Genomic DNA, 25,302 nt, shown 5'->3' on the forward strand with positions numbered 1-25,302 from the left:
GGGCTGAGAGGCGTGGAAGAGGAGGGGGTGCGGAGGGTGGGTGGGGAGCGTGTGTGTACAGTGTAGGAGTCTAAGACTGTACGGGGGGGCGGGGAAAGCAGCTCATACTTACCTGGCAGGGGAGATACCATGATCATGAAGGTGGTTTTCCCAGGGCGAGGCTCACTCATTGCACTGCGAGTGTGCTGACCCTTGCGATTTCTTCAAATCGAAGAAACTCGACTGCATAATTTGTGGTAGTGGGGGACTGCGTGCGCGCTTTCCCCCGGCAATAGGTGTTTAATAATAGACATGTTCAGTAGTGTTTGGGGAAAAGTACCGGAAAACCTGCAGTTAAGTTTCCTGTAGTACGGCAGTTATAAGCAGCTTATTGGTTGATGAAAGAAACGCGGATTTGAACTGTGTGAGGATATTACATACTTGAAAAAGAACTGCGCCCACTACCTGTACGTACTGAGTTTGCGCATCTGCAGCATGTATTCTCTAATAAAAAACGCTACATACACACAGAAACGGAAACCCAACACAGTCAAAGTAAATTCCAAGAAGATTAAATTAAGCAACTTTACGATTAACTATTACAAAAGCAGCAGTCGCCTTGTTTTTAGTCTCTGCCTTGGAGTAGTGGTTTTCGCGGTTTTTGTTTTCCATACAGTTTTTAGTTCCCCAGTACGCGCCCCCGCTTCTTCTGTATGGTGGACTCCGGCGGTCTGAGCAAGAGCATTTCTTCGACCCTGGGTACGTCTTTTTCCTGCATGAAATTTGTTTTCAGTGCGTTTCTGATCCACGATCATAGCGGTGATGCTACCATGTAAGCATAGCTTCCTCGGTTCCGAGCCGATTGTCAACAGGAAAAGAATACTTTGTGCCCAAGCAAAGCCGGCAGCGGCCCGCGATCGGAAGGAAAGAACGTCCCACTAAGTCCGGAAGGCTGAGGATGCGCCGCGCTCCCAGGACAGCGGGAGGAGGGCAACTGCGAAAAAGAAGGAAAAAAGTTGTTTTCCCTGGCGCGGATTTTACCTCAGGAGAAAAAATTAGGATCGTTCAGAGCGCAGGTCGACTGTGGAGAAGCCCTAGAAACACTTCCTTATCGCTCGTCTAGAATGGATTTCGTGTCTTTCCACCAGGTAGAAACCTGAAGAGACGGCCGACGGCAGGAGAGTCAAGCGCCTCCTGGCGTCGCGGAGGAAGCGGGCTCGGGGCGGGGTAACGAGAGCGCCCGGCGGGAGGCCTCTCCTGGGCCCGCGGGGCTGTGCGCGGCCTGGCTTCGCGGTGGGAGCAGCGGAACGGCCTGCAGAAGGTTCCATGGTGTAATGGTGAGGACTCTGAATCCAGCGATCTGAGTTTAAATCTCGGTGGGATCTTTCTCTTAAGTTAGAAGAAGGAGATTTTTTACTCCTCAGATGGGACGTGCTTTCCCGCTCCAGCGTCCTGGAGAGGCGCGGTTCGCGCGCTCTACGCGAACTTGGCGGGCAGGTGGGGGGACGAGGCCGCGGCGTCCCCGCTGGACCCTGGCGACTCTGCCCGTCGCTGGCCATCGGCTGCCCCGGCCCCGCCGCCCAGGGGCGCAGCGACCGAGCCGGTGGCACCCCCTCGTCGGGTCACCCTGGGTCTCGGGGGCAAAAGGCAGAGGCTGCGCCCACTGAGTCCTGCCCCGCGAGGGGGCTTCGCACCGCACGTCTTGTAACTAACTGCGCGGTTGTCCCTGTGAGTAAAGGGTCGCGGTGCGGGGCTGTGACGTCGCTGAGCATCCAGGGTGACAGCGTCTTAGCTTTCGGGTCGAGGGTTCCAGACCTGGATGGGAAGTACTGTATCGTATTCAGGTGCTCTACTTTATTCCGAATTTTAATTGATTCTATTCCACTTAGTTCCAATTTTTTTTCAGAATTTCTCACTCCGAAGTCTAAATTGGATAAGAAAAGCCGCTGTTAGGCTAAGATTTGAACCTTGACTCCAGGAAATCTCGTCTTTTCATTCCAAGCTCAGCCAGAAGGAGGAGGAAGGCCAAGGATTCCGGCGTCTGGGGAGACCAGGGATCCCTGACCCACATCCACCCAGGCCTTTGAGACACGTGCAGATCTTAAGTCAAAGCTAGACTGTAGTGAATATGCCTTGTTTGGTTAGATTTGAGTTGGAAACCACATTCATTTTTTTTATCATTATCAAATTAAATTAATCTTTTAAAATGTCACCTCTAGACATTGAAAACACAATGTAACAAATGAACCTGTGTATGTCTTTTGTGGAACAACCATATTGGATAAGAACTCTCCAAAGAGACCATAAAACACAATATATATACCCCAGGACTATGACAAAATTTAAAAAACTGCTTTCCTCAATTGTGTTATTATTGGCATTGTTGGTATTTCTTTATTCTTTTGTCTGTATAATGCGGGAGAAAGCAAAGGAGACTGTAAAAGATATTGTATTTCTATTACGCCCAGTGTCCTTAAAAACAAAAATACTGGTATTAGAGAAAAGAGTTTCAGATGAAAGATAGACGTTCAATAAAAAGCCTGTAGTTCTGAATTTGAATTATGAATGTGAATATATGTGAATACATAAATACATACAAATATGAGTATGTATTTCCTAGCTCTGTCCACTGGAAAGGTCTAGAAAGAAACCATTTCCAATGAGAATCTTTAGGTTACACAATTTGATTTGGGAATAACGTTTTGCATAAAAAGAAACCAGAGATTCTTAGAGAAATGACTGAGTCCAGGTCAGGGGCAGAAAATATTCAGGATGAGACAGAAGCACCTTGTCATACTGATATCAAGAAAGGTCTCAAAGACTATTAGAATCTTATCAAAAGGATGAAGGAGCTAGCCTAAAGTCACTTTCACTGCCGAAAGAGAGGATAATTGGAGTATCAGTAAAGACTATATTGCAATGAATTGAAATACTTCAATGTGTTTGAAACTTTGAATTCATATTAGCACAGGGGGGAAAAAAAGAGAAATAAAAGAAACTAACTGGTGACCACAGAGGATGCTTGGGGAATTGCTCATTAAGCTGCAGTTTTCTTTACAGAGAGTACCACTAAGTAACTAAGCAGTATTTAGTATTTAAGGGAAGTTTCTTTTTATACAAGTGTTCCACTTAAATAATACATGACTATGGAATATCACCATTTTACTCCACATAATCAGTTAATGGATCTAGGCCTTGAACTCCGAGGGCTGCTAATATTAGAAGAGACACACAGAACTTGATGTGCCTCCTGATCAGAGAGCACACACCATTTCTGAGGTAGTCTTGCCAAGATAGCAAATGTGAATCTCATCAGTCTCTATATCAGCCAGGTCCAAAATAGGGGTCACTGGACACATATGGCTATTGAATACTTAGAATGTAGCTAGTAGGACTGAGGAAGTGGATTTTAATTATATTTAATTTATAATTCATGTGAATGTAAACTTAAAAGCTGAAGACATGCACTATATTTTTCTATTAAACACAACTTTAAAACTTTGGTAGAATTATATTTCTTTAATGTGTAGCATTAATTAGCTATGTAGAAGATTATATTTGTATTATTGTGTGCTTATACAATTTACTTTTCACTGTGGCTGCTAGAAAAATTTTAATTACATATGTGGCTTGCATTTTCATTACATTACAGCACTACTGTAGATTCTACCACCAAAAAGAAAGTATGGAGGACAGAAGAAATTATTAAAGTACACCCAGTTATACAATTTAGATTGTGGGAATGCTACAGAACAAACAACTCAGTTTCTTCAACAAATGAATGATTTAAAAAAAGAAAAAGAGGACCGCAAAAGACCAAGTAGCTACACAATGAACACAATGAAGTAGCTACACAATGGACACTGCCATACTGGTTACTGATATCCTACCAGATCCATAGTCCTTCTAATCCCTAGATGCATATTAGCAGAGCTTTTAAAAATACTGATACCCAAACCTCACTGCAGAAGTTTAAAATCAGAATTTCAATGGATTAGGTTAAGGCATTCATGTTAGATAAAAACTCACCCAGTTTTTATTTTATAATAGCATGATTTAGAACTACTCACTAGAGCTACACTATTTCACACCATTCTTTTTCTTCTCTCCATCTAGTCCAGCACAGACTTCTTTCCCACCGGCCCTAAGGATTTTTTGGTCTTTCTCTGACACTCTCATATAAATAACTTGCCTTCTCAATTACATTTGTCTGAAGCAATGATTATATTGGATTTTTGTGTATCTCCCTGGGTCTTCATAAATCTGGCCCAAAGTTAATTCACTACAATGCTCTCCTACATTCCTTGGCCTCAGATTCCAACTGAGTTCATTTTTCAGGATTATTACTGAACATGTAGAAGGAGTAATTTTAAGAAAGGGGAGAGGTCTGAATGCCTATGAGCTTCATGCTTTTATGCATTTTGAAAACCTGGCCTCTGGATCTCCTTTTGGCCAACGTCCCTTTAGGGTGCCATCTACTGTCCTCTACCTACTGCCAGCTTGTCAGTCCCTGGAAGCCCCATGCACATTAGCACAGAACTGCCCACCTGGGGCGGAGGGGAACCTGACTCCAGGCCAGTCCAGCACTCCCACCTATGACCAGGTTCTTACTTAGTTTTTGTAATCAGGGCTCTTTTTCCTGTTTCATTTCTTCTTATTCATGTGCAGAAGTTGAGGGTTAAGGGTTTTCCTAGATAAGGTTCTCCAAAAGCCAACCCACATGCACGTGATTCATTAACACATGATCCTGGTAGAAATAGGCAGTGGAGTTTGGGAGCGGGAAAGGGAGATTAAGGCAAAGAAACCAAGAAAGTGTGTGCTATCTGGCGAAGTACCATGTGTTCAGTGGCCTAAATGATGCTCTTCTGATGAGGAGGACCATGGATCTGGGCTTCCCTGTGGCTAAAAGGAAAGGTCAGAGTGAATATCAGGACAGCAGCTATAGGAACTCAACAGAGTTCAGAGTGCAAACAAGAGATAGAGATGGAAGGGCCTGGCAGGGTGGCAGCCTGCATGGAAAACAGAGGAAAGACCAGACGAGGTAGCATCAGCTATTGAGTGAACAAACGAGGAGTAGAAAAAACAGTGGGAGACTGAGCTATAATCTTAGGTAAAGAGAATAAGGAAGAAGTGCATGTAAGAGCCTCAGATGTGATTACCTCTGTACCCTAAGCCTGAAGGCCAGGAAATCGGCATGCTAGTCTCCTCTTGCTGAACAGCAGTTTTCTTCGGATAATCTTCTGTTTCAGGACACTTAGGCATTAATCTTGCTATACACCAGACACTCATGCTTGCTGGCAGCTAAGACCTCACCTTCCAGCTTGGGAGGGTTCTTCATTCCAATGGAAGCATCCAAACCGAGCTCTGAAGATAAAAACACAGCCAACAGGATCCATTGTTATTCATGATCTTACTATGACTTACTCCCTCACCCAAGAGGGACATCAAGTAAGGAAAGTGTCCAGAAACAAGAAAGGCCATCTGGAAGTCTATGGTAAGTTGAACCCAATGGAGACATTTTTATATTTGCTTTTTGTTGATCTTCCTAACACTACCCAGTATCGGGAAGACTGCCACAGGCAAACATGTCCCCAAATGCCAAAAAAAAAGAAAAGTCAAGAAAAATAAAACTGATTAAAAAAAAGAGTTCCTAGTTAGAAAAGACAAAGGCAAGAAAATCATGCCAGACATAGGTTGTACTGCTGGGAGGGAAGAGATTGTAGAGATCAAGCAAAGTCAAAATTGAAGGAAAACCTCATGATAGAAAAGAACTGGGGAAGTCTGAAACTGGAAAAATTTTCAAATGTGCATCAATATATATTTCACATATATATGTATCCATACTATGTGTAATAAGTATACATACTCAATCTAAATAAGGCATGGAAGATATGATAAAAATGCAACAACACAAGTGTGTGTGTGTGTGTGTGTGTGTGTGTGTGTAATGGAATAAATGCATGAGCGTGTTGAGATACTGAGTGGACCATTCTGATATCCTTCTGATGAGGTAAATTTGGAAAAGGAAAAAGAAAAACAAGAAGAATGAGAGAGAAGCTCTGGTGGGTGACAGGAGCTATTAGATATGGGGGGCAGGAATCACTGGGTGGAGGAGTGTGAAAATAAAGGGCATTAAAATTATCCTTTGCTGCAAAATCTGCTGTGAAGCCTGGATTCATCTCAGGCCTCCGTGGAAAGTGAGCGGGAGACAGAGTGACTGAGCCAGTGGGGTTAGGCCTTGGCTGGTAAGGCGGGAAGCCAAGGACAAGAAGAGGAGAGACTAGAGGGAAGAGAAGACAACTAAATACAAGACCTAATGGCTCTTGTCAGGGCTATGCAGCCCCTACATTCCGTGAGCACTTTCTATGAGACTCTCCATGGTGCCACAGGAGTGCTCCTTCTTATCTCACCTCCACCTGAGGACGTGGGTCTCTCCTCATTTCTCAGATGAGGTCATCGCCTGAGGGGTGAGCACCAGGCAGCCCCAGGCTCCAGTGCAGATGTGGAGAGAGGTGGAGGGTAAGGATGAACATGTCCCAGAAGAAAGGGATGTGAAGGTTTGAAAGCTCTTTTAAGAAAGTCTGAGCAGAGGTGGATCCCAAGGAGAAGAAAACTGAGGACATGGCCATGGAGGTGAGTGAAGATGATGAATTAAATGGAGTGGCACAAAATAGACAGATCAGTACACCTCATGGGTGAGGGTGGCCCTTTATTTTAAAAAGGGAAAAAAAGGAAAATAACCTGGATATGAAAACTAAACTCGATGCTGAGTTGTGTGGCCAGGGTCTACATTGCTGCAGAATGTTACTAATACACTGTTACTGAGAGCACCTAGCAGGGGAAAATGGACTTGAGGGTGGATGGTGAAAGGAGAGGAAAATACTGGCCAACCTGCCTTTCTGAGGAAGTAAGGGAAGATGGGTCCCAGAGAAAGTGGGGATCAAAAAAGTGCTCTACCTCAGAGGAAACAACGCATGTGCAATCATTTTGTAAGTGTTAAAGCACCAGAAAGACTCAATGGTTAGATGTTATATATTCACAGTTGTTATCGAACCATTTTTACTGATCAGGCATTCTGGACATCATGTTGCTTAATATTCCCAACAACCATGGAATGGGGATATAATTTTTCAAGAGTTCAGATGAGGGACGTGAGATGTGAATACCTAAGGAGATAAATAACTTGGCCCAGTTAAACAATCAGGAGTTTGCAAACCCGGGGCCTGAGGCAGAGCTGGTCCTAAATCCAGGCTCTTGCTCACCTCACTCTGTTAGAGCGTCACAGATTTCAACCGGACCTACAGCAGCCGTGGGAGAGGCCCCATTGCCCCCTCCACCCTCAACCCTGAGACAACTAGAGCTTCCTAATCCCCTTTTATCTTTTACCTACGAAGAGTGGTCCTTGGCTTCCAGAATCAGAGTTGGCAGTAAAGCCCCAGATGGTGGAGGAAAGACCAAGTGTGGCTTTGCTGTCCCACAATCGAAATGCTGGTCCAGCTGCAGTTGCAGATAATTGGTCATGTGGGTGCTTTTCTGCAGCTGTGCTTGTGAAGTGTGTACCCCTGGGCCTTGGAAACTCAAAGGCCTTTGGTGACAGTCCTCCCAGGTGTCACCTGAAAGGAAAGGAGGGTTCAGTAGGACCAATCCAAGTTTTCCTGTGCTAATCCCTCCCAGAACACCCATTTCTGATGTCCATGCCTATGAGTGAAACCACCCAATAACCCAGACAATAAAGGCAGACATCACGCATATGAAGGAGATGTCATTTTTATGGCTGTGCCTGGGCATGCTGAGATGGCAGGTGCTAGGCTGCAACATCCTTGAAATGAAAAATCACCCATTGAATCTAGAGGGCTTTGGATGGCATATGAGGTCATGCCTATTATCAGCTATTAGCCTTAGTCCTGTAGCCTAGACAGAAGGCTCTAAACAGTCCTCAAGGCATGGGGGAGAAAGAGTTGTTGATATCTACCCACAAGAATAAACGACCAGGGGAAGAAGTATGGCCTAAAGGCTTCAGGTACCACTAGAAAAAGGAATTGAGAATCTGCAGTATATGGACCAAGTTAACAGAATGTTTCACAGTTCTGGAACCTTTCAAACTTCCTTACGTTTAATTTTTGTCTACCTTTCAACTCACCCATACATGTGTATATTCTATTGTCACATGGGGCAGCGTGGGGATGGACGGTATTAGCAGATAGAAGTAGTGTAGTAGAGGCCTGAATCCCTCCTTGGAAGCTTAGGTACAGAAGTGCTACAGAATCAGAATTTGTGTCTCTTTAGATTGATGAAACAATGCACACTCCTTACATTACACACCCCGCCGGTGGGGTCTGGAAAGTGCTCCTAATCAAATATTTTGATATTTCTCCTATGAAATGAATACATATTCTCAGAATGTGGGCTAACCAAAGGTATCAAGTACCCTCATCCAGTCCAGGTCAGGCTCAGGTGGGGTCGTGGCCCACAGGACCTGCTCCACGTTGCTGTGGGCCCCCCCCCACACCTCCCCCCATACATCCTCATCCTCAGCGAGGTTTGTTTAACTGTTTCTTTAAAATGTCTCTCATATATCTGTTACCAATTTAGTCTTCCAGAGAGCATCCATGTCTGACTCTCATCAATGATTCATCCAATCTCCTTCTAACTGCTTTCTCTGATTCTGTCCTCTCCACACTACCAAAGGTCACCTGTCTTATTACCCCCAAATCCTGTTGCACCACATGCTCCTCGGCTTGTGGAAATTCATCCTCCCTCCTCTACTACACAGACTCTAAACTCCTCATCTGCCTTTGTAGTCCTCCTGACTTCTGGCCCCTTTTTCTTCTGCAACATCACTTCCCACAGCTCCCTTCTACAAATCCTCCTGGACTCGGCTGGCCCCTTCCTGACCCCAGCCCTGCACCAGGAGCCTCTTTGAGCTTCCAGGCCTTTTTCCACAAGCACTTCTCTCAGTCCAGCGCACCCTTCCTATTTCTTCCAGGCAGAGTTCATTAATCATTAATCATCAATTTTAGGACACTTAATCAGATTTTATGATAATTCACATTGGGCTGAAGGGTAAAACCTCTTAAATTAACAAATCTGGTGGGTGAAAGAACTGTCAAAACCTGGTATCCCCATTCTCCAATGTGATTTTGAATCAATGTCTAGGATTGTTTTTAATTATCACTGCGTAATTTCATCATGTAATTTTATTTGTCGACCTCTGCTTTGAACATTCTTTGCATTTGCATGGGAAAAGGACAAAACATTTTATCAAACATCGACAGTACTGACCAATATTATTACTGTGTGCGGAAGCCTCCAATACAAGGTCAAGTTGTAATTTAAAAATCAAGCATTTGTATGGTTTCTACAGGGTTTCTCCTTGTACAGAGAGGATGGGGCAGACCCGACAACCTGTGCCCATGCGGCTGCATCACAGCTAGCCACCCTGTCCTCAGGTTATCATCAGAACCCAGACACAGGTGGATCTGTGTAGTATTTACATGTCCCATTCATTCCTCTCAGCCCATCTGTGTGGGGGAATTTGGCCTTTCCTGGCCCATTCTGAATGATGGCCTGGCAGGGCTGTGCCATATCACACACATCTCACTTCTAAGATGTGTGTCTGAGAATTTCTTCTCCTCCTCATGGAAACTCAGACCTGGCTGTTGGTGTTTCTGAGATAGAGCTCTGCAGCTTTTGAAGGGCACCAGCACAGCCAAATTCAAGGCCTCCCTGGACCCTGAGTGAGAGCAGATAATTCTGGGTGCAGGAGGCGCCGAGAGACATGGACCTCTCACCCCTGGCTGATTTTCCACGGAGAGCCTCGTGGAGCTGTGGCTTCGCCTGGAGGGGCTGGATGAGCAGCCGGCTCTGCTCACAGGACAAAGTGCACTGATGGATTAGGAGCCGGCAGATCTGAGCGAGGGACCACAGGAGTTCTCTGCGCCAGTCTGGCCACTTTGTGTTTAAGATTCAGATAGTTTCAAATCATTTGGTTCAGGGCAAAAAGGAAAAGGTGAGAAACATCCTTTCTTAGTCGCTGATGGGTCCGACTGCTGAGAGGAGTGGACAGAGCCTGAGCCAGGGAATCAGGCCAAGGAGAGGCCAGTGTCCCACAGCCCAGTGGCCAGGAGTCTTGGACAAGTGAAGGGACCTTGCTGAGTCTCAGTGCCCTCAGTTCTACCATGAGATAACACACCTACCTGAGAGTGTCCCACGAGGACTGAATGGGTTATGGCTCACATGGAGCTTGCTTAGTAAGGTTCATGGTTATACAACACGTGCACAATAACCATGTGTTCCATTTCTGTTTTGTGAACTACTATAATCCTGAGAAAGCCATTGCTTCTTTGCACCTCAGGAGGAACGGGAAACAGGAAAGAGGATGGTCCCAATGTGAAAAGGTACACACTGAACAAAAACGATTTTTCATGGCCAATTTAATTATAAAAGAAGACGGATATAGTCCAATCCAAATGCTTCTCAAAGAAGAAAAGTCAAAAAAATAGCCCAAGAAGTAACGCAAACCAGGTTTTAATCTACACGCCCTATGAACTGCTGCCCAAGGGGATCTTACTCATAAATTAGGCTAATACCCTATCAGGTATACAGGTTGCAGATAGTTTCCGTGAGATTATACCACTGAGGCTACACACACGATTGAAACTATAACCCACACATGGAAGGCTCATTGTTGCTACACAAAGGAGAAGAACCATGGCTATTTCTGAAGGATGGGACACCAGAGACAGATCTTTGGCTTCCTGGAAATCACAGGGCATGGACAGAATTTTATATTCAGGATCTGGTATGTAAATGCTTCAGAGGGAGGTAGGCAGCCCAGGGAAAAAGCCTGGAGCTGGTGAACAATAACAGACACTGCAAATATGGAGCAGACTGCAAACCTGTGGAAAGCCAGAGACTTTGTAAGAAACTTCAAGAAATAAAATTAGCAACATAATTTCATGAGTATGAGGATCCTTATCTTGAAAAAAACAGGTCTGTTACACAAATTCCTGCAGGTGAAACTGTGGCAGCCGAGATCCTGCCCTTACCCCTCCAGTTCCCCTCTCTAGACTGACTGGATCCCGAATGCCTGCACTGGTGAGGGAGGTCCAGGTGACAGAGGGCGGCCTGAGACAAGAAGAATGAAAAGGCACATGATTGGTGCCTTTTAAAAATTAAATCCAAGAAAGTAATTCAAATCAACATGAGTCTGAGGGCCTGTTTACAGGGATGCCGCTTATAGCCTGTACTGGTTGTTGGATACAAAGAATACAGATGCTACCTCGTGACCTACTAGGATCTTAATGCTCTTTATAATGGGAGTACTCACCATTTACGTCTAGAATTGAGACCTCCCTTTTATCCGATTGGAATGAGGCACTTCTGTAAGGCATACAGGAGTCTGACAGATGATGACCAATAGAACCAGCCAAATCACATTCATCCAGTGAGTCCTGCTGGACTTCATTTTCTTCTACCACCAGAAGCTCCATACTGAGCTTTGTGGGGTCGGGAGGACTGATGATTAAACAGCAAATATTCGTGAACACGGTGTCCTGGCGGGTTTTGATGGGAGGGTTAAAGGACCGGTCATGTTATGGGTTTGGTGTGCATTGTGTTCAAGAGTTTCAACCAAGGAGGTCAATAGACGAATCTGAACCAGCCATCTCGGTCCTTGTCATAATAAGCTAAGAATTGCAGACTAACACTTTGGGTATAAGTTCAAAGCAAAGTTTACTTAAAGCATAGACACACTCTCGGAGAGAGAGCGGACTGTCTTCTATGAAGTGAAACCAGCCCAGCTATATGGGCGCGGGGTGTTAATAAGCGCTTTGAACCTAAGGGTAGGAGTTGGGTTAAGATCCAGTGACAAGGTCTCGTCACGTGAGTGACGAGTTATACTGCGCATGCTTTTACCCGTAATTCCATGTTTTTACCCAAAATTCGCTAAGAAAAGTCCTTGGAGGGGAGGAGGAGGTGAAGCCACATGTAAATTCTATTATAATGATGACATAATGAGGTTGGGGTTATCTCCGGTTATCGCTTGGCTCAAACTGCGCCTGCGTGCCTCGGGGAATTCCCCTTCGGCCACGTGCTTCCTGATGCTTCAGGATGTGCTGACCACAACCTGTCCCTCAGCCCCTCTTTGTTTGGCTCACATATCCTGAGTCTCCACCTCCGCCTTCCCCTGCTGCTCATCTGTAGCTAGCTGCCTAACTGTCACAGAAAACAAATGGGAAGTCCCCATAAAGGGAGGTATAACAATCCTTTCCTATCTGGGGCCGTCGGGTGCTTGCAAAGGAAAGGGAGACAGAGGGAGGGGGAGAAACTGAGCATGAGGTGCTCTGAGCACTGATCAGAAACGAGCCCAGGAGGAAGGAGACTGAACTACCCCAGTACACAGCAGTCACATCACACACGCCCTCAGAAACCATAAAGGCGGCTTCAACTATAGCATAAGTTTTTGGTGAAATTTACACGTAGCAGCTAACTGAACAGGCTCTGGCAGCATAATGGAAGTCCTAATAGAAGTCCTGTGTCTTCAAGGCCAATTTCCCTAATACTGAGATGTGACACAAATTTTTTTTTCTTGTTCCTTTCCTTGTCATCAAATACCTGCCAGTGTGGTAAGGCCAAACAGGCAGAGGCAGATATGCATCTCATGCTGTTTTTAATACAAAGGAGAGAACAGGAGACTGCAAGAAATCGGGTGGCTGATTAGTACCCCTGCATCAACTGGCTGTAGGTTACTATAATTGAGAGGGATTCATAAAGGGGCCTATACAAGTACCACAGTGAAAACAGACAACATTATTAAAAGGGATGCTTTGTGGTTGCCAGAATGGAAGAAGTAGGCATATTCAGCACTTTCTGATTTCCCTGCATCTGAGATGACCAGATGTCACCACTGAATTAAGACCCATGTTTCTTCATAGTCACCTAGAACAGATAAGGTCTTGGTTTTCCTCTTCCTCAAAAACAGTATGATTTCCTATGGATAAATTCAGACAGGGCCAGAAACACTAAGCAGATGATCCTGTGTATGATAATAATCCAGTATCCAATACTACCATGGGGACAAAAACATCACCAGTGGGACGATAGGATATTTTAAGAATATTCCAGGGGGCCTCAGGTTGTGTCCTATGTACCTGCCTTGGTTTGCTTTCCTGAGCCATCAGCCAAGATCTCCCTGACCTGGTAGGTCCTCACCACAGTATCCTCTTCCAAGTCTGAGTAAAAAGTTAAACACATCTTTTCCCCACAGATTCTGGGGAATAGCTCACCTGCATTCTAACAGAATACTGTAATATTCAGGCTTTTCTCATCATACGCTGGCTGGTTTAGCAGAATGATGGATGGAATCTACAAAACCTTGAATCAAAATGAATGTTTGGGGGCTTCCCTGGTGGCGCAGTGGTTGAGAATCCGCCTGCCGATGCAGGGGACACGGGTTCGTGCCCCGGTCCGGGAAGATCCCACATGCCGCGGAGCGGCTGGGCCCGTGAGCCATGGCCGCTGAGCCTGTGCGTCCGGAGCCTGTGCTCCGCAACGGGAGAGGCCACAACAGTGAGGCCCGCATACCACAAAAAAAAAAAAAAAAAGAATGTTTGTTGCTACACTGAATCTTTGGCCATTCATGGGGTAGGGAAATGCCAGGGCTCTGCCTTGGTTCATGGAAACATACAAACAAGGTGATGGTAGAGGTCTTCATGTCCTGGTGTTCAGATGACTGCTTCACTAAGGCAGCCAACTTAGAGGAGACAGACACTGGGGATGACAGCAGTGACACCAGGGAAACAACAAATGCAAAGATGGAGTTAAGGCTGTCAACATCTCTGGAAAGGCACAGAAATTCAAGGGACATTTTTTGGGCATGAAAATGGGAGGCTTGTATGTAAGAAGAGACATTTCATGGGAATCAGGAAAAAAGAGAGTCATCCCTGTGCACTTGCACACCTGCAAGTGAGTTTGTCACACCTGCCTTGGATCCATTATCTAACTTGGGGCCTGACCCATAGGCTTGGCCTGGATGAAGAAGAGAGCACAGCTCCCTGACCCACCTGATGTCTGTGCTTAAAACTCTATCATAGAACCTGATTCAAATCACTATGTCTACAGAGCTTGTACACAGGGATGACAAATCTCAGCACTGCCTGAGGGGTGGGATACAAAGAATACAGAGTCTACCTGGAAGTCCAGTTGGAGTTTTATCACATTGATAAAGAATACTCAATGGTTACATCCCGAGCATAAGAGACAACCACTTCCTCAAATGAGAACAAGGCAGCACTTATATAAGGCCAGAAAGAGTCTTACAGACCAGGAAGAACTGAGTAAATCAAATAGTATTCATCCAGTGAATCCCATGGGACACCATTCTCTACCATCTGTGGAAGCTCCCTGCTGAGCCTGGTGGGGAGGCAGGACTGAAGATTAACCCAAGAGGGACCAGCAATCTTAGAGTCCTATCTGGTTCTGATGGCATGTTTAAGGGAGTGGTGAAGCAAGCCAAGGGCCTGATCCTTTAAAGAGGGAAAAACTCCCTTTTGTGTGTGGGACAGAGCGTGCTTTTTCACAGGGGCAGGAGATAGAAAGGACACTAGGTGCTCAGTGCTCAGGCCAAATAACAAGCTGATAAAGAGACTGAATTATCTCTGGATGGTACAGTCATGACTCACAACATATAGAGTCACCTACCAGTGGCTTTCACCCTTTCGTTTACATTGCACTGAGTGTCACATGGAACGGGCAAGTTGCATACAGCTTTTGGGGTATTCTGGTGTCCCAGTAATCTCATGCCATCGAGGCCTCTCTAAATACTGTGGCATGGTATAATAATATTATGGTCTATTTACATTTCTTGCTATGACATACATGCTAACGCCAAACAGGCAGAAAACAGATATGCATCTCACTCTATAAACCACACTGGAGATAACAAGTGAGTGCAAAAAAATCACTCTGACTTAGTTCACCTGGGTCAACTGGCTTGGGTTACAAACTTGAGAAGTTAATAAGAAATGGGAAACAATATAAGTACCACAATGAAAGCAGAAAACATTACAAAAATGATAATTCGTGGTTGGGAAAATTGATGATACACTATATTCAGCACTTTCTGCTTTTCCCTGGGCCAGAGACCTGCAGATGTCATCACTGTATTAACGGCCCACAGATATTCAAAATTACCTGTAGCAATAGCCACTGGTCCTTTCAGGTCACTGTGATCAGTTTGGTTCTCTACAAATAAATTAACAGGACAGTTACATCAGGCAAATCCCCTTCACAAATGCCCAATCCTGTGCCAATCTTCACAGTGTGATAACAGGCTATTGGGAGAGAAATAGTCCAGGAGGCCCCAGACAGAGCCTCATAAGAAGGCACTGGATTTCCTTCTTGATCCACTGGACAAATTTCCTTGATATGATATGTCATCCTCAAAGTATCCTATGTCCCGAGTCTGTGCAAACAGCTAAACAAATCCTTTTCCCCACAGATCCTGGGGAAATACCCAACTACCATCCTAGAGCATTGCTGTAATAGTCAGGCTTTTCTATCTGAAATGCTGTTTGTTAATGGGTTAGATGAATTATACATTGAGATTAGATGGGAGTGGAATCTACACACCATCGAGTCAAAAGAATCTTCAGGGACTTCCCTGGTGGCACAGTGGTTAAGAATCCGCCTGCCAACGCAGGGGACATGGGTTCGAGCCCTGGTCTGGGAAGATCCCACATGCCACGGAGCAACTAAGCCTGTGCGCCGCACCTACTCAGCCTGAGCTCTAGAGCCCGCAAGCCACAACTACTGAAGCCTGTGCACCTAGAGCCTGTGCTCGTCAGCAACAGAAGCCACAGCAGTGAGAAGCCTGCGCACCACAACGAAGAGTAGACTAGAGAAAGCCCACGTGCAGCAACAAAGACCCAACGCAGCCAAAAAATAAATAAATTTATAAAAGCAAAAAAAAAAAAAAAGGACAAAACAAAAGAATCTTCAATGCTACAAAGAAACAATGGCCGTTCATCAGGTTGGGAAGTTTCGGTACCCTGCCTTTCTTCAGAGAAATGTACCAAGGATGACCGTGGGGCTTATGTTCTGGTTTCAGAAGACTCTGGACAAGATAACACCAATGAAAGGAAATAGACTGTGGGTTGACAGAAGTGAATCAATGTAGTGACATCTCCAAAGATAGAAACAAGACTGCCATCAGACTCGGACATGTAAGGGGACTCAGGGACGTTGCTCAGGAATGAAAATTAGAGCATTTCATTTAAGAAAAGACAAACATTCAAAATTAGGAGGCCTGAAAGTTACTTCCTGTGCCACAGTGTAGAGATACATGTGAGTCTGGCAGGTCCACATTGGGTCCAGTGATTTGCCACAGGGACAAACAAGACTAGGAACTGAGAAAAGTTCACTAACTTGTAGAATGTCTTAATTAATTAATTAATTAATTTTTTTGCGGTACGCGGGCCTCTCACTGCTGTGGCCTCTCCCGTTGCGGAGCATAGGCTCCGGACGCACAGGCTCAGCGGCCATGGCTCACGGGCCCAGCCGCTCCGCGGCATGTGGGATCTTCCCGGACCGGGGCACGAACCCACGTCCGCTGCATCGGCAGGCGGACTCTCAACCACTGTGCCACCACGGAAGCCCGAATGTCTTATTTTAAATGCAATTGTAGAGTCTGCTTCAAACCAGGCTTCAATATGTAAGCATACAGTCTATCTAAGTGGATTAATTCTCTCAGAGTAGACTAACAAAGATAATGCAGATTACCTGGAAGACCAGTTGAAATTTCATCCTCTTTAGCATGGGAGCAACCACAGGCTCCATCCAGAGCAGACCCCACTTTCTCTTCATCAAATGCAAATTTTTCATCACTGTAAGGGTGGTAGCAGTTAGAACCTTCCTGGGGAGTTGAAGGATCCAGAACACATTCATCTTGGGATTCCTGGAGCACTTCCTTCTTTTCAACATCCTGTAGGTTCACGCTGTGTCAGGTGGCAAAGGGATGACAGAAGATTAAACTAAGAGGAGCAGACACCATGCTGTCCTAGCTGGTGTTGATGGGAGGCATAAGGAGTGGACACAGAAAGCAAAGGGGAAGTCCTCTTAAAGAAGGAAATAATTATCCTCCTGTATGTGAAGTGGAGTGTGGCTTCCATGGGTTGGGAGAGGGAGAGACCAGCAGATGCTCTGGCCACACAACCAGCTGTTGAAGGAGGAGACTGAACTCTCCCTGCATGCTATAGTCATGAGCCCCAGCACACACACAGGACTAACATAGTGGTTCCAACATTTCTGCATACATTGTGTTGATCTGTATATGCAGTGCCCAAGTGAATACAGCTTTTGAGGAACTACAGACTCTAGATATTCTGCCTTCAGGAACTATTTTCTCAATAGTTTGTTATAATATGAATTTCTTCTAGTTTCTTCACTTGCAATCAAATATCTACCAACATGCTGATGCCAAACAGGCACAGGCGATATGAATCTCACCCTGCTGTTAACCACACAGGAGAGAACACTTGATTACAGGAACTCCCAAGTTTGGCTATTTCACCTGGGTCAACTCACTGTATGTTACTATACTTGAAGGATTAATAAATTGAAACCCACACAACTACCACAATGAAAATAGACAACATTGTTAAAAGGGATATTTGGCTGTTGACTGAATGGATGAAAGAGTTATATTTAGTAATTCTGTTTTTCCCTGGATTTGAGGTCTCCTGCTGTCACCATTGACATTCACAGCCCACAAATCTTCAGAATTACCTGGGGGACATTGGCTCTTGTCCATCCACTTGCTTATGATCATTTTGATTGTCTATAAAGAAATTCAGAGACAGTGGGTCACAATAAGCAAATCATGCCTCACGTATACCTACTCAGTGACACACCACAAGGACATTAACATTCTCAGTGCAAGAACATAATACATTAGCAGAGACATTCCAGGACACTTAAGTCTTAGAATTAGACTGGACCCCAGACCCATCAGGGAAATTCTCTTATTGATCTGGTAGAGCACTCTCCCAACATCCTTTGTTCTGAGCCTGTATAAATAGTTAATAATATATTTTCCCCAGTGATCCTAGAAAACGAGCTGAGTTATTTTCTAGAATCATTTCTACAATATTGGTTAGTCTCATCAGATTATGTGGTTGCTTATGGTTTAGAGGAATTTATACTTGAGACTAGAGTGATGGATGAATTGTATAAACCCTCAAACCAAAAAGAATCTTTGGTGTGACACAGAAACCATGCCCATTCAAGGCTGAAGGGACTGCCAGGGCCCAGTCTTGCTTCATGGAGACAACCAAACAAGGCAGTGGTACAGCTGTGTCTGTCCTGGTTTTCGGATGACTGCTTAGCTAACAGAAGCCAACATAGAGAAGATGGAGACTGGCACTGAGAGCAGGGAAACAACCTCTCCTAATATATATGCAAGTCTGCCATTATGTCTGGATAGGGATAGAAAGGGCAGGGACATTGTACAAAAGCCCCAAAACTTAGATCACTGCAGGTGACGAGACACATTTGATCCAAACTAGGTCTGACAAACACCTCCTGTGGATTTCCACCCAAGGTGGATGAGAGTTTGTCACACCTGATTTGGGTCCAAATGCCTGACACTGGTGCCAGGGTGACAAAGGCATGACTGGGGCCTAGAAAGGGATAAAGGCTCCCTGAGCCACCTGATGTCTGTGTTTCATAATAGATCCTTTTCCCTGATTTAAGCAAGATGTGTCTATAGGGACTATCTTCAGAGATGACCTTCCTCAGTCTACACAGGTGTGGGGAACAAATATGGAGGCTACCTGGGAGATCGGTCGGAATTTCATCCTCTTTAGCATGGGAGCAACCACAGGCTCCATCCGGAGCAGGGCCCACTTCTGGTTCATCAAATGCAAATTTGCCATCACTGTAAGGCTGGTTGCAGTCAGAACTTCCTTGGAGAATTGTAGGAGTCAAAACACATTCATCCTGGGATTCCTGAGGCACTTCCTTCTTTTCAACCTCCTGCAGCTCCACGCTGTGCCAGGTGGGAGAGGGATGACAGAAAATTGAACGAAGAGGATCCGACCCCAAGCTGCCCTGGCTGGTTTTGATGGGAGGCATCAGGAGTGTCAGAGAAACCAAAAGGGCAGTCCCCTTAAAGAGAGAAGGAACTATCCTCCCGTACGTGAAGTAGAGTGTGGCTGCCATGGGGCAGGAGAGGGAGACCAGCAGGTGCTCCGTGCACTGGCCACACAACGTCTGATGAGGAGTGAGACTCAACCATCCCAGTATGGTACCTTCAGGAACATGAAACACAAATGAACTTCCATACCAGATGCTACCCACGTGGTCCTAAGTCATGTTCAATTTAAGATAAAGTAGTCAAGTGAATAGACTCCCAGAGATATTATGCCTTCTTTTTAGGAATAGAAAGGCCTCCAAGGCCTCTTTCTCTTACTACTGTCACATGACAACCAATTTTTTTTCTACATAGTTGTCCTGATGCTTAATTTTTCTGGTTACTTCTCTACTAATTCCTTTGCTAGGTACCTTCCTCCCAAGGACCTAAAACAACTGTGTAGGAGTAGATATTTATCTCACCTTGGAGTTCCTTTAGGAGAGAATAGATATTCTCTGTGTGCAGGAAATCCTAAGGGTGGTGCATTCACCTTGGGTCGTACATACAAGTAGCACAGAGACAACAGACAACCAAGTTAACAGGGCCATTTCCATGTGGGTTGAGTGAAGTAAATCAATACAATCAGCAATTTTGCTTATCCTTGCATCTGGCATCTGTGACTCTCTTGACCTCACTTACTGTTCTTTCTGTGACCCTGTCCAAAATTTACCTACCCATTACCATCTCCTGATACTTCACTGTTACCTGGGCGTGAGTGTCTCTTGTGCTCATTCCTCCTCCTCATCTTCATGAATTTCTGCAGACATATTCAGAAATATCCAGTCAGCTTCTTGCCACTTCACTCACTACAAACACAGCAACTCACATGGTCATAGATTCATAAATACCTACGTATGAATTAGTACTGTACGGAAGTTCTAATGCATTGTCTTTAAACAATTGCCCTAGCATGGATTTCTGATCCATCAGGCAGTCTGACTAAACCAGAGGATCACCATCATGACACCTTCTGCCTGAAACTGGACAAACATTTAAAGTGTCCTTTCTCCCTTATATCACTGCATACTTGTCCACCTTCCATCTTGACTTCTACATCTGGATCATCCATCCTGCCACAAATTCTGCCAAAGACACAGGCTCTATAAATCTTCACAGCTCTCACAAGATTCCCTCCTTTCTCTAAGGAGAAGAACCATGTCCCACATCCCTCCACCTGGGAACATCCTGGGCTCTTCAAGGTGGCTTCTGTTGGTTATCAAGGGAAAGTCTCTCTATGGAAAGTGGTCCAGTCTAAGCAACTTTCCCAACACCGAGCCTGACTACATCAAGTACCTTATCTGGCACCACACAGTGAAGGGCTTTCTTTTTCCTGCAGTGCATTTGTACATATTTCTGCATTTCAGCACTACAGCTACCATCAACAGATTATTTGTTCCATTTTACAGAAGAGGAAACAGATACTGGGATAGGAAAAAATCAATCATTCACTCACTGCTACTAAAGACGGCCCTCAGGCTGGACCCTGGGAACTTTCATGCTTATGCTTAGTCCAGGGCTCTTTTCACGCTAACAAGCTGCCTCCTGTCACATCATCCTTTCTGTGCTTTAACACTGGGCGGATGCTGCCTCATGCCCCAAAGGCCATGGTTCATCAGGGAGGAATCAGACAGTTGGAATACTATGCCCTCCACCCTGTGCATTTCTCCTCTGTTCTCCCACTCAGCCAGTCCTGCTCCTATCATAGCCCCAAACAGGACATGAAACAGGAAAGCTGATAAAAAAACATTCCTAGTGCAGGTGTGGAGTCTCTTGTGAGCAGGGGACCTTGGAGCAGCTCAGTGTTATCAGGTACTGTGGCCCCCTCACCTGGGCTGAGCTTGTGGGCAAGGTGCTCTGCCAGCCTGTGTCTCTCAGACAGCAGCTCTTGGAAGCCCTGCCCCTGGTGGTTGTCAAGGTCGTTGTGGGTGAGCAGGTCCTTGAGGTGCTGCCGGAGTAGGACAGAGTCATCTTTCACTTCCCGTAGTGTCCGCCGTAACTGGGTCAGCTCTCGTGCCTGACTTCGAGTTAGGATGTCACATGTCCTAAGGTGGGACAGAAGACACAATTTTAAAATGCAAAGATGACACACTATTAGGGATTTCTGTGAGAACATCCCCAAGGAGTGTGGACAGATACAGCTGGTGTGAATTGGAAAAAACCATGAGAATGACAGGGTCAAGAATGGATGACAAGGTGTCGTCAGTCAGGAGGGGGTTGTGATTTAAAGGTAAATGAGGAATTGATTGCACAACGCTGTGAGGGTACCAAATGCCACTGAGTTGTTCACTTGAATTTGGTGAATTTCATGATATGTGATTTTAAGTCAATAGCGTTTTTAAAAGCAGAGTAAATGAGGCTCTGAATAACAATTGGAGTCCGTAACTCACCAATTGGTGTTCTCCTGCTGGTTTATAAATATTGTGCCATGTGCCTGCCATGAACATCTCTGCCCTCCTTACCTCACCTCTCAGCTTGCGTGGGCTTCTCTGCCAGCTTCTCTGCTAGCCTCAGCGCCTCAGACAGCAGCTTCTCCCCCAGCACAGATTCAATGATGTCCTTAAATGCTTCATACTCTGAGGAAAGAGAGATGCTGCCTCGGGGGAAAGCTGGACAGGCTGCTGTGGTAACTGCCTTCAAGGGAAGAGGCAGGGTCCATCCCAAGGACAGATGTCACCTCGGTACCAGGCTCTACGCAGGGATTTCCACATCTGATTCCTCAGCCTCCCACCTGCATGGCATTTGGTTACTCCCTGTTTTAGAGCTGAGGAAACAGAAGCTCCAGGGCACAGAAGGTAACTAGACAAGATGCACTGGTGTTTGGCAAACTGACACTGAATCCTGGGCCACTAATCAATACTTGCAGCCTCTTAGGTGAAACACTGAGCAGGGGCATTCCTGGTGATTCCTGTGTAGTTGGAAAGACCCCTAGGACTATAGGACTGATGGTTCCCTTGTGCTGGGATTTCAGTAATGAACAAGTATCTCAAAGGTAAAAAACTCACCTGGATACACTTGTGTGAAAGAGAATACATGAAACCATAAGGACCTGGAAAAAAATGTGCCCAAATATTATGAAAGTTTGTGTTATTAGACATAGTAGAACTTGAACTTACTGTGTTACACTGTGCCAGGGACTACTGTCAGAGCTCTGTCAGAATTTACTCATTACTACTCAAACAGGTAGCCCATGGTTTCAGTGGGCAGCAGACTCATCCTTAAGCTCCTTTTAAGCAGGTGCTATCCCCTGCTTCCCCCAGTGTGTAACCACCCTGTCACCCCAGTGTAACTAGCACAGGGCTTTGCCAATGGGACCTCAGGGAAACTTGAACTGATGGAGTTCATCAGTCCCAGTCATTTAGCCAACAGTGATGCAGGATCAGATACAGAACAGAAAAGGTTCCAGTTGACACAGTTTAGCTTGTTCCTGAGAGAAATAGGCAGTTCAGTGCCTGAACCAAGAATCAATATCTGGGATTTTAACTCTAATCTTACCCTACAACTCACCGCAAACCTGGAAAAGTGGCTCAACTCTTTGTGCCTGAGTTTTCCCATTATCAGGGAACTGAGGGTAAAATAGCCACTTCTACCTTTCCTGGATTGTGGTCAGAATGAAATTCAAAATGACAAAGGGAATAGGAGTCAAAGTCTGGAGAGTTTTTGTTTCTCAGAGGGGAGACAATGATCATTCATCACTTTGGTGATCATGTCCCCTAGGACTTAACAGTATTTCTGCAGCTGGTTGTCCAGGGAGTAGGCAGTAGCTTGGGATACAAGGAATTTCTCTGGGAGGTCTTGGAAGTCCTGCTTGTTCTTTGCCAGCTACAACTGAAGCTCCTGGTTGATTTCCGTGAGTGTAAGTTCTACCCTCGGATCAGATCAAGGGCCAAGAGATACTGCCATGGTGACATGTGGCAGAAAAGGTAGAGCCAGGGACTGGGGAGAAGAAACCCAAACATATGATGGATTAAAACCATGTGAAATCACATAAGTTTAACCAGGACTGAGGGATGACAGAAACTGGAATTCTTAACTTACTGTTGGGAGAAACTTGAGGGTCTGCAACCGCAAAAACAAGGTTCATTATGACAGTGCTCAGAGCCAAAGGCACCATCTGTAGCTCACACTCAGACAGGAGTGACAGACGGGGACCCAGCATGCTAGGTTACCGTCTGGAGTTGCAATAACAGAACTGGTAGGTGGGGGGGCAGTAATGGAATCTTGGGGGCACCTGCCTGCCAGTTGCCTAGGCCATGCTAATACACAAGGCTGCCTGGGGTCTTGTGAAGGTCACTACTGATAGCAACCAACCCCTTAGCAGTCACTCTTAAGTTGTCTACACATGTCCTAACACCACTTACCTATCTCATTCCAAAAAATATCTAAGCGGAGTTCTCATTGTTCCTTCTTTTGTGTATAAAAAAATTCACAGGAGAAATAGTTTGCCAACAGGTCTTAATTTCTGTAGGGCTGTCCTGAAGTGACCCCACCTTCTCTTTAAACAGATCTTAAGGCTTTCCCACAAGTGAGAGACCTGAAACTTTTACACTGTCATGAAGTTCTTCGACCCTGCTGGAAGGTCTGGGAGGAGTCAGAGATGTGGCCTGGTGGGGCAGGGCGAAAGGCAGAGGGCGTCTCCTGCAGTTGAGGAATAACCAGCCAAGGTCCACCGGGCCCAGCACTAAGCAAAACGGGCGTAGTTGGTAGAGGACCTTGTGGCACTGCTTCTGAACGCCCCAGGGGCTTGGGAACCAGCAACAGCACATTTCTCGCCTCATCCTCCGAGGGTCAACTCAGGGGAAATAGGACCTGCTTCCTAGCAATGGAGCATGTGGTCCCCACGCTGGAGCTCCACGGCAGATCGAAAAGCTCAGGACTGAGCAGCGGTGCCCTGCAGGACAGTGTTGGCAGGGGCCCGATGACCTGACCCGGGGCCAGCGCAGCTGGGGTCACAGTCAGGCTGGGCGTCGGTCTACACTGCGACACCTGACTTCTTTGAATCCACGTGGTGAGAGCGGTGACTCCCAGATGCCGTCTCGTGCTTAGCCTAGACCTCCTATTTCTATTCTTTTATGATCTCCAAGCAGTGTACTGACCTCACTCTAAATATACTGCCCGATTTTGTCATCCTAACTTCTCTCTGGGACTTGGGGGCTACTGGCCACACCAAGCCTGTTGAAAGTCTTGTGTAAATGAACCAGTGATCATTTTTAAGTGACATGTGAGCGGCCCCCAGTTGTGCTAAAGCCTAGTCTGTGTCTTCACAGTGCTCTCGAAGGTGTGTACGTGTGAATAAATGTATGATATGTATTTATACATGCTGCTATAGCGATACGTTAAAGGCCAACATAACTGGTGGACAGGGTCAGTGAGAGGAAATGAAGCAATCTTTTCGGTGGCTGGTAAAGCAAAATGTGTGTTAAGAAATAAGTTTTTCTCCCCCTACTTGGTTTCTAATTTCTGCACTAGGCTGAGTGGGGACGAATTGGAAAGACAAACTGTCAGGAAGAGCTCACCTCACTGTCTAATGCTTGAAGTCTAAGTTTAAAAGAATGATTTGCCCTCTTGTCATTTTGTAACAATCCCCTTATCTAAAAATACTAAAGGGCAGTTTTTACATTTAGAGTGCCTCAGAATCAGCTGTGGAGATTACGGAAGCTCCTTCCTGGGCTCCAATCCCCAGAGGTTTCGTTGGTGTGAGGCCCTAGAGTCTGCGTTTTTCACGGAAACACAAACAACGTGTTTCTGATGCGGGTGGGCTGCGGATCCCAGTTGAAAACCTATTGTTCTATAACACTGATTCAAACGTATAAATAAGCTTGTTTTCCTTTAATTAAGAATCCTTCATTGACAAGTGGGTAAGTCACACCACAAATTGACATAAAGATCTCAAAGCATTCCTTGGGAAAAGTCGTTAGTTACCGTTCTTTTGCTTTCCAGAATTAAAACCAAGCACTTGCTCCACAATTATTTCCTAGTAACAGTTGAAAAATTAAAACAAACAGCAACATGAACAAAAAACTCACGGAGTTCCCTGGCGGTCCAGTGTTTAGACTGTGAGCTTCCACTGCAGGGGGCACGGGTTCGATCCGTGGTCGGGGAACTAAGATCCCGCAGGCCCCGCCGGCGTGGCCAAA

General features: G+C 45.5%; 2 protein-coding genes and 1 non-coding gene across 3 annotated transcripts in view; 2 read left to right on the plus strand and 1 right to left on the minus strand.

The window, feature by feature from the left end:
• LOC131761225 (myomegalin-like) overlaps positions 1-25,302 on the plus strand; it is a 237,054-nt gene that overhangs the window by 20,688 nt on the left and 191,064 nt on the right. The gene's annotated exons all lie outside the window — the stretch shown is intronic.
• Positions 105-268, plus strand: LOC131746859 (U1 spliceosomal RNA). The gene has a single exon (XR_009332682.1). It is a non-coding gene; the product is annotated as a U1 spliceosomal RNA (small nuclear RNA).
• Positions 528-23,068, minus strand: LOC131757139 (neuroblastoma breakpoint family member 4-like). The gene is given in 13 exon segments (XM_067025032.1): positions 528-1,903; positions 7,366-7,446; positions 7,449-7,592; positions 11,309-11,551; positions 13,131-13,211; positions 14,303-14,391; positions 15,156-15,222; positions 16,759-16,973; positions 17,764-17,815; positions 18,810-19,286; positions 20,996-21,210; positions 21,633-21,837; positions 22,891-23,068. Coding segments are annotated over 13 exon segments (2,349 nt in total). The 3' UTR covers positions 528-1,601.

The sequence above is a fragment of the Kogia breviceps genome, chromosome 1, assembly GCF_026419965.1.
Source record: "Kogia breviceps isolate mKogBre1 chromosome 1, mKogBre1 haplotype 1, whole genome shotgun sequence".
NCBI classification, from domain to species: Eukaryota; Metazoa; Chordata; class Mammalia; order Artiodactyla; family Physeteridae; genus Kogia; species Kogia breviceps.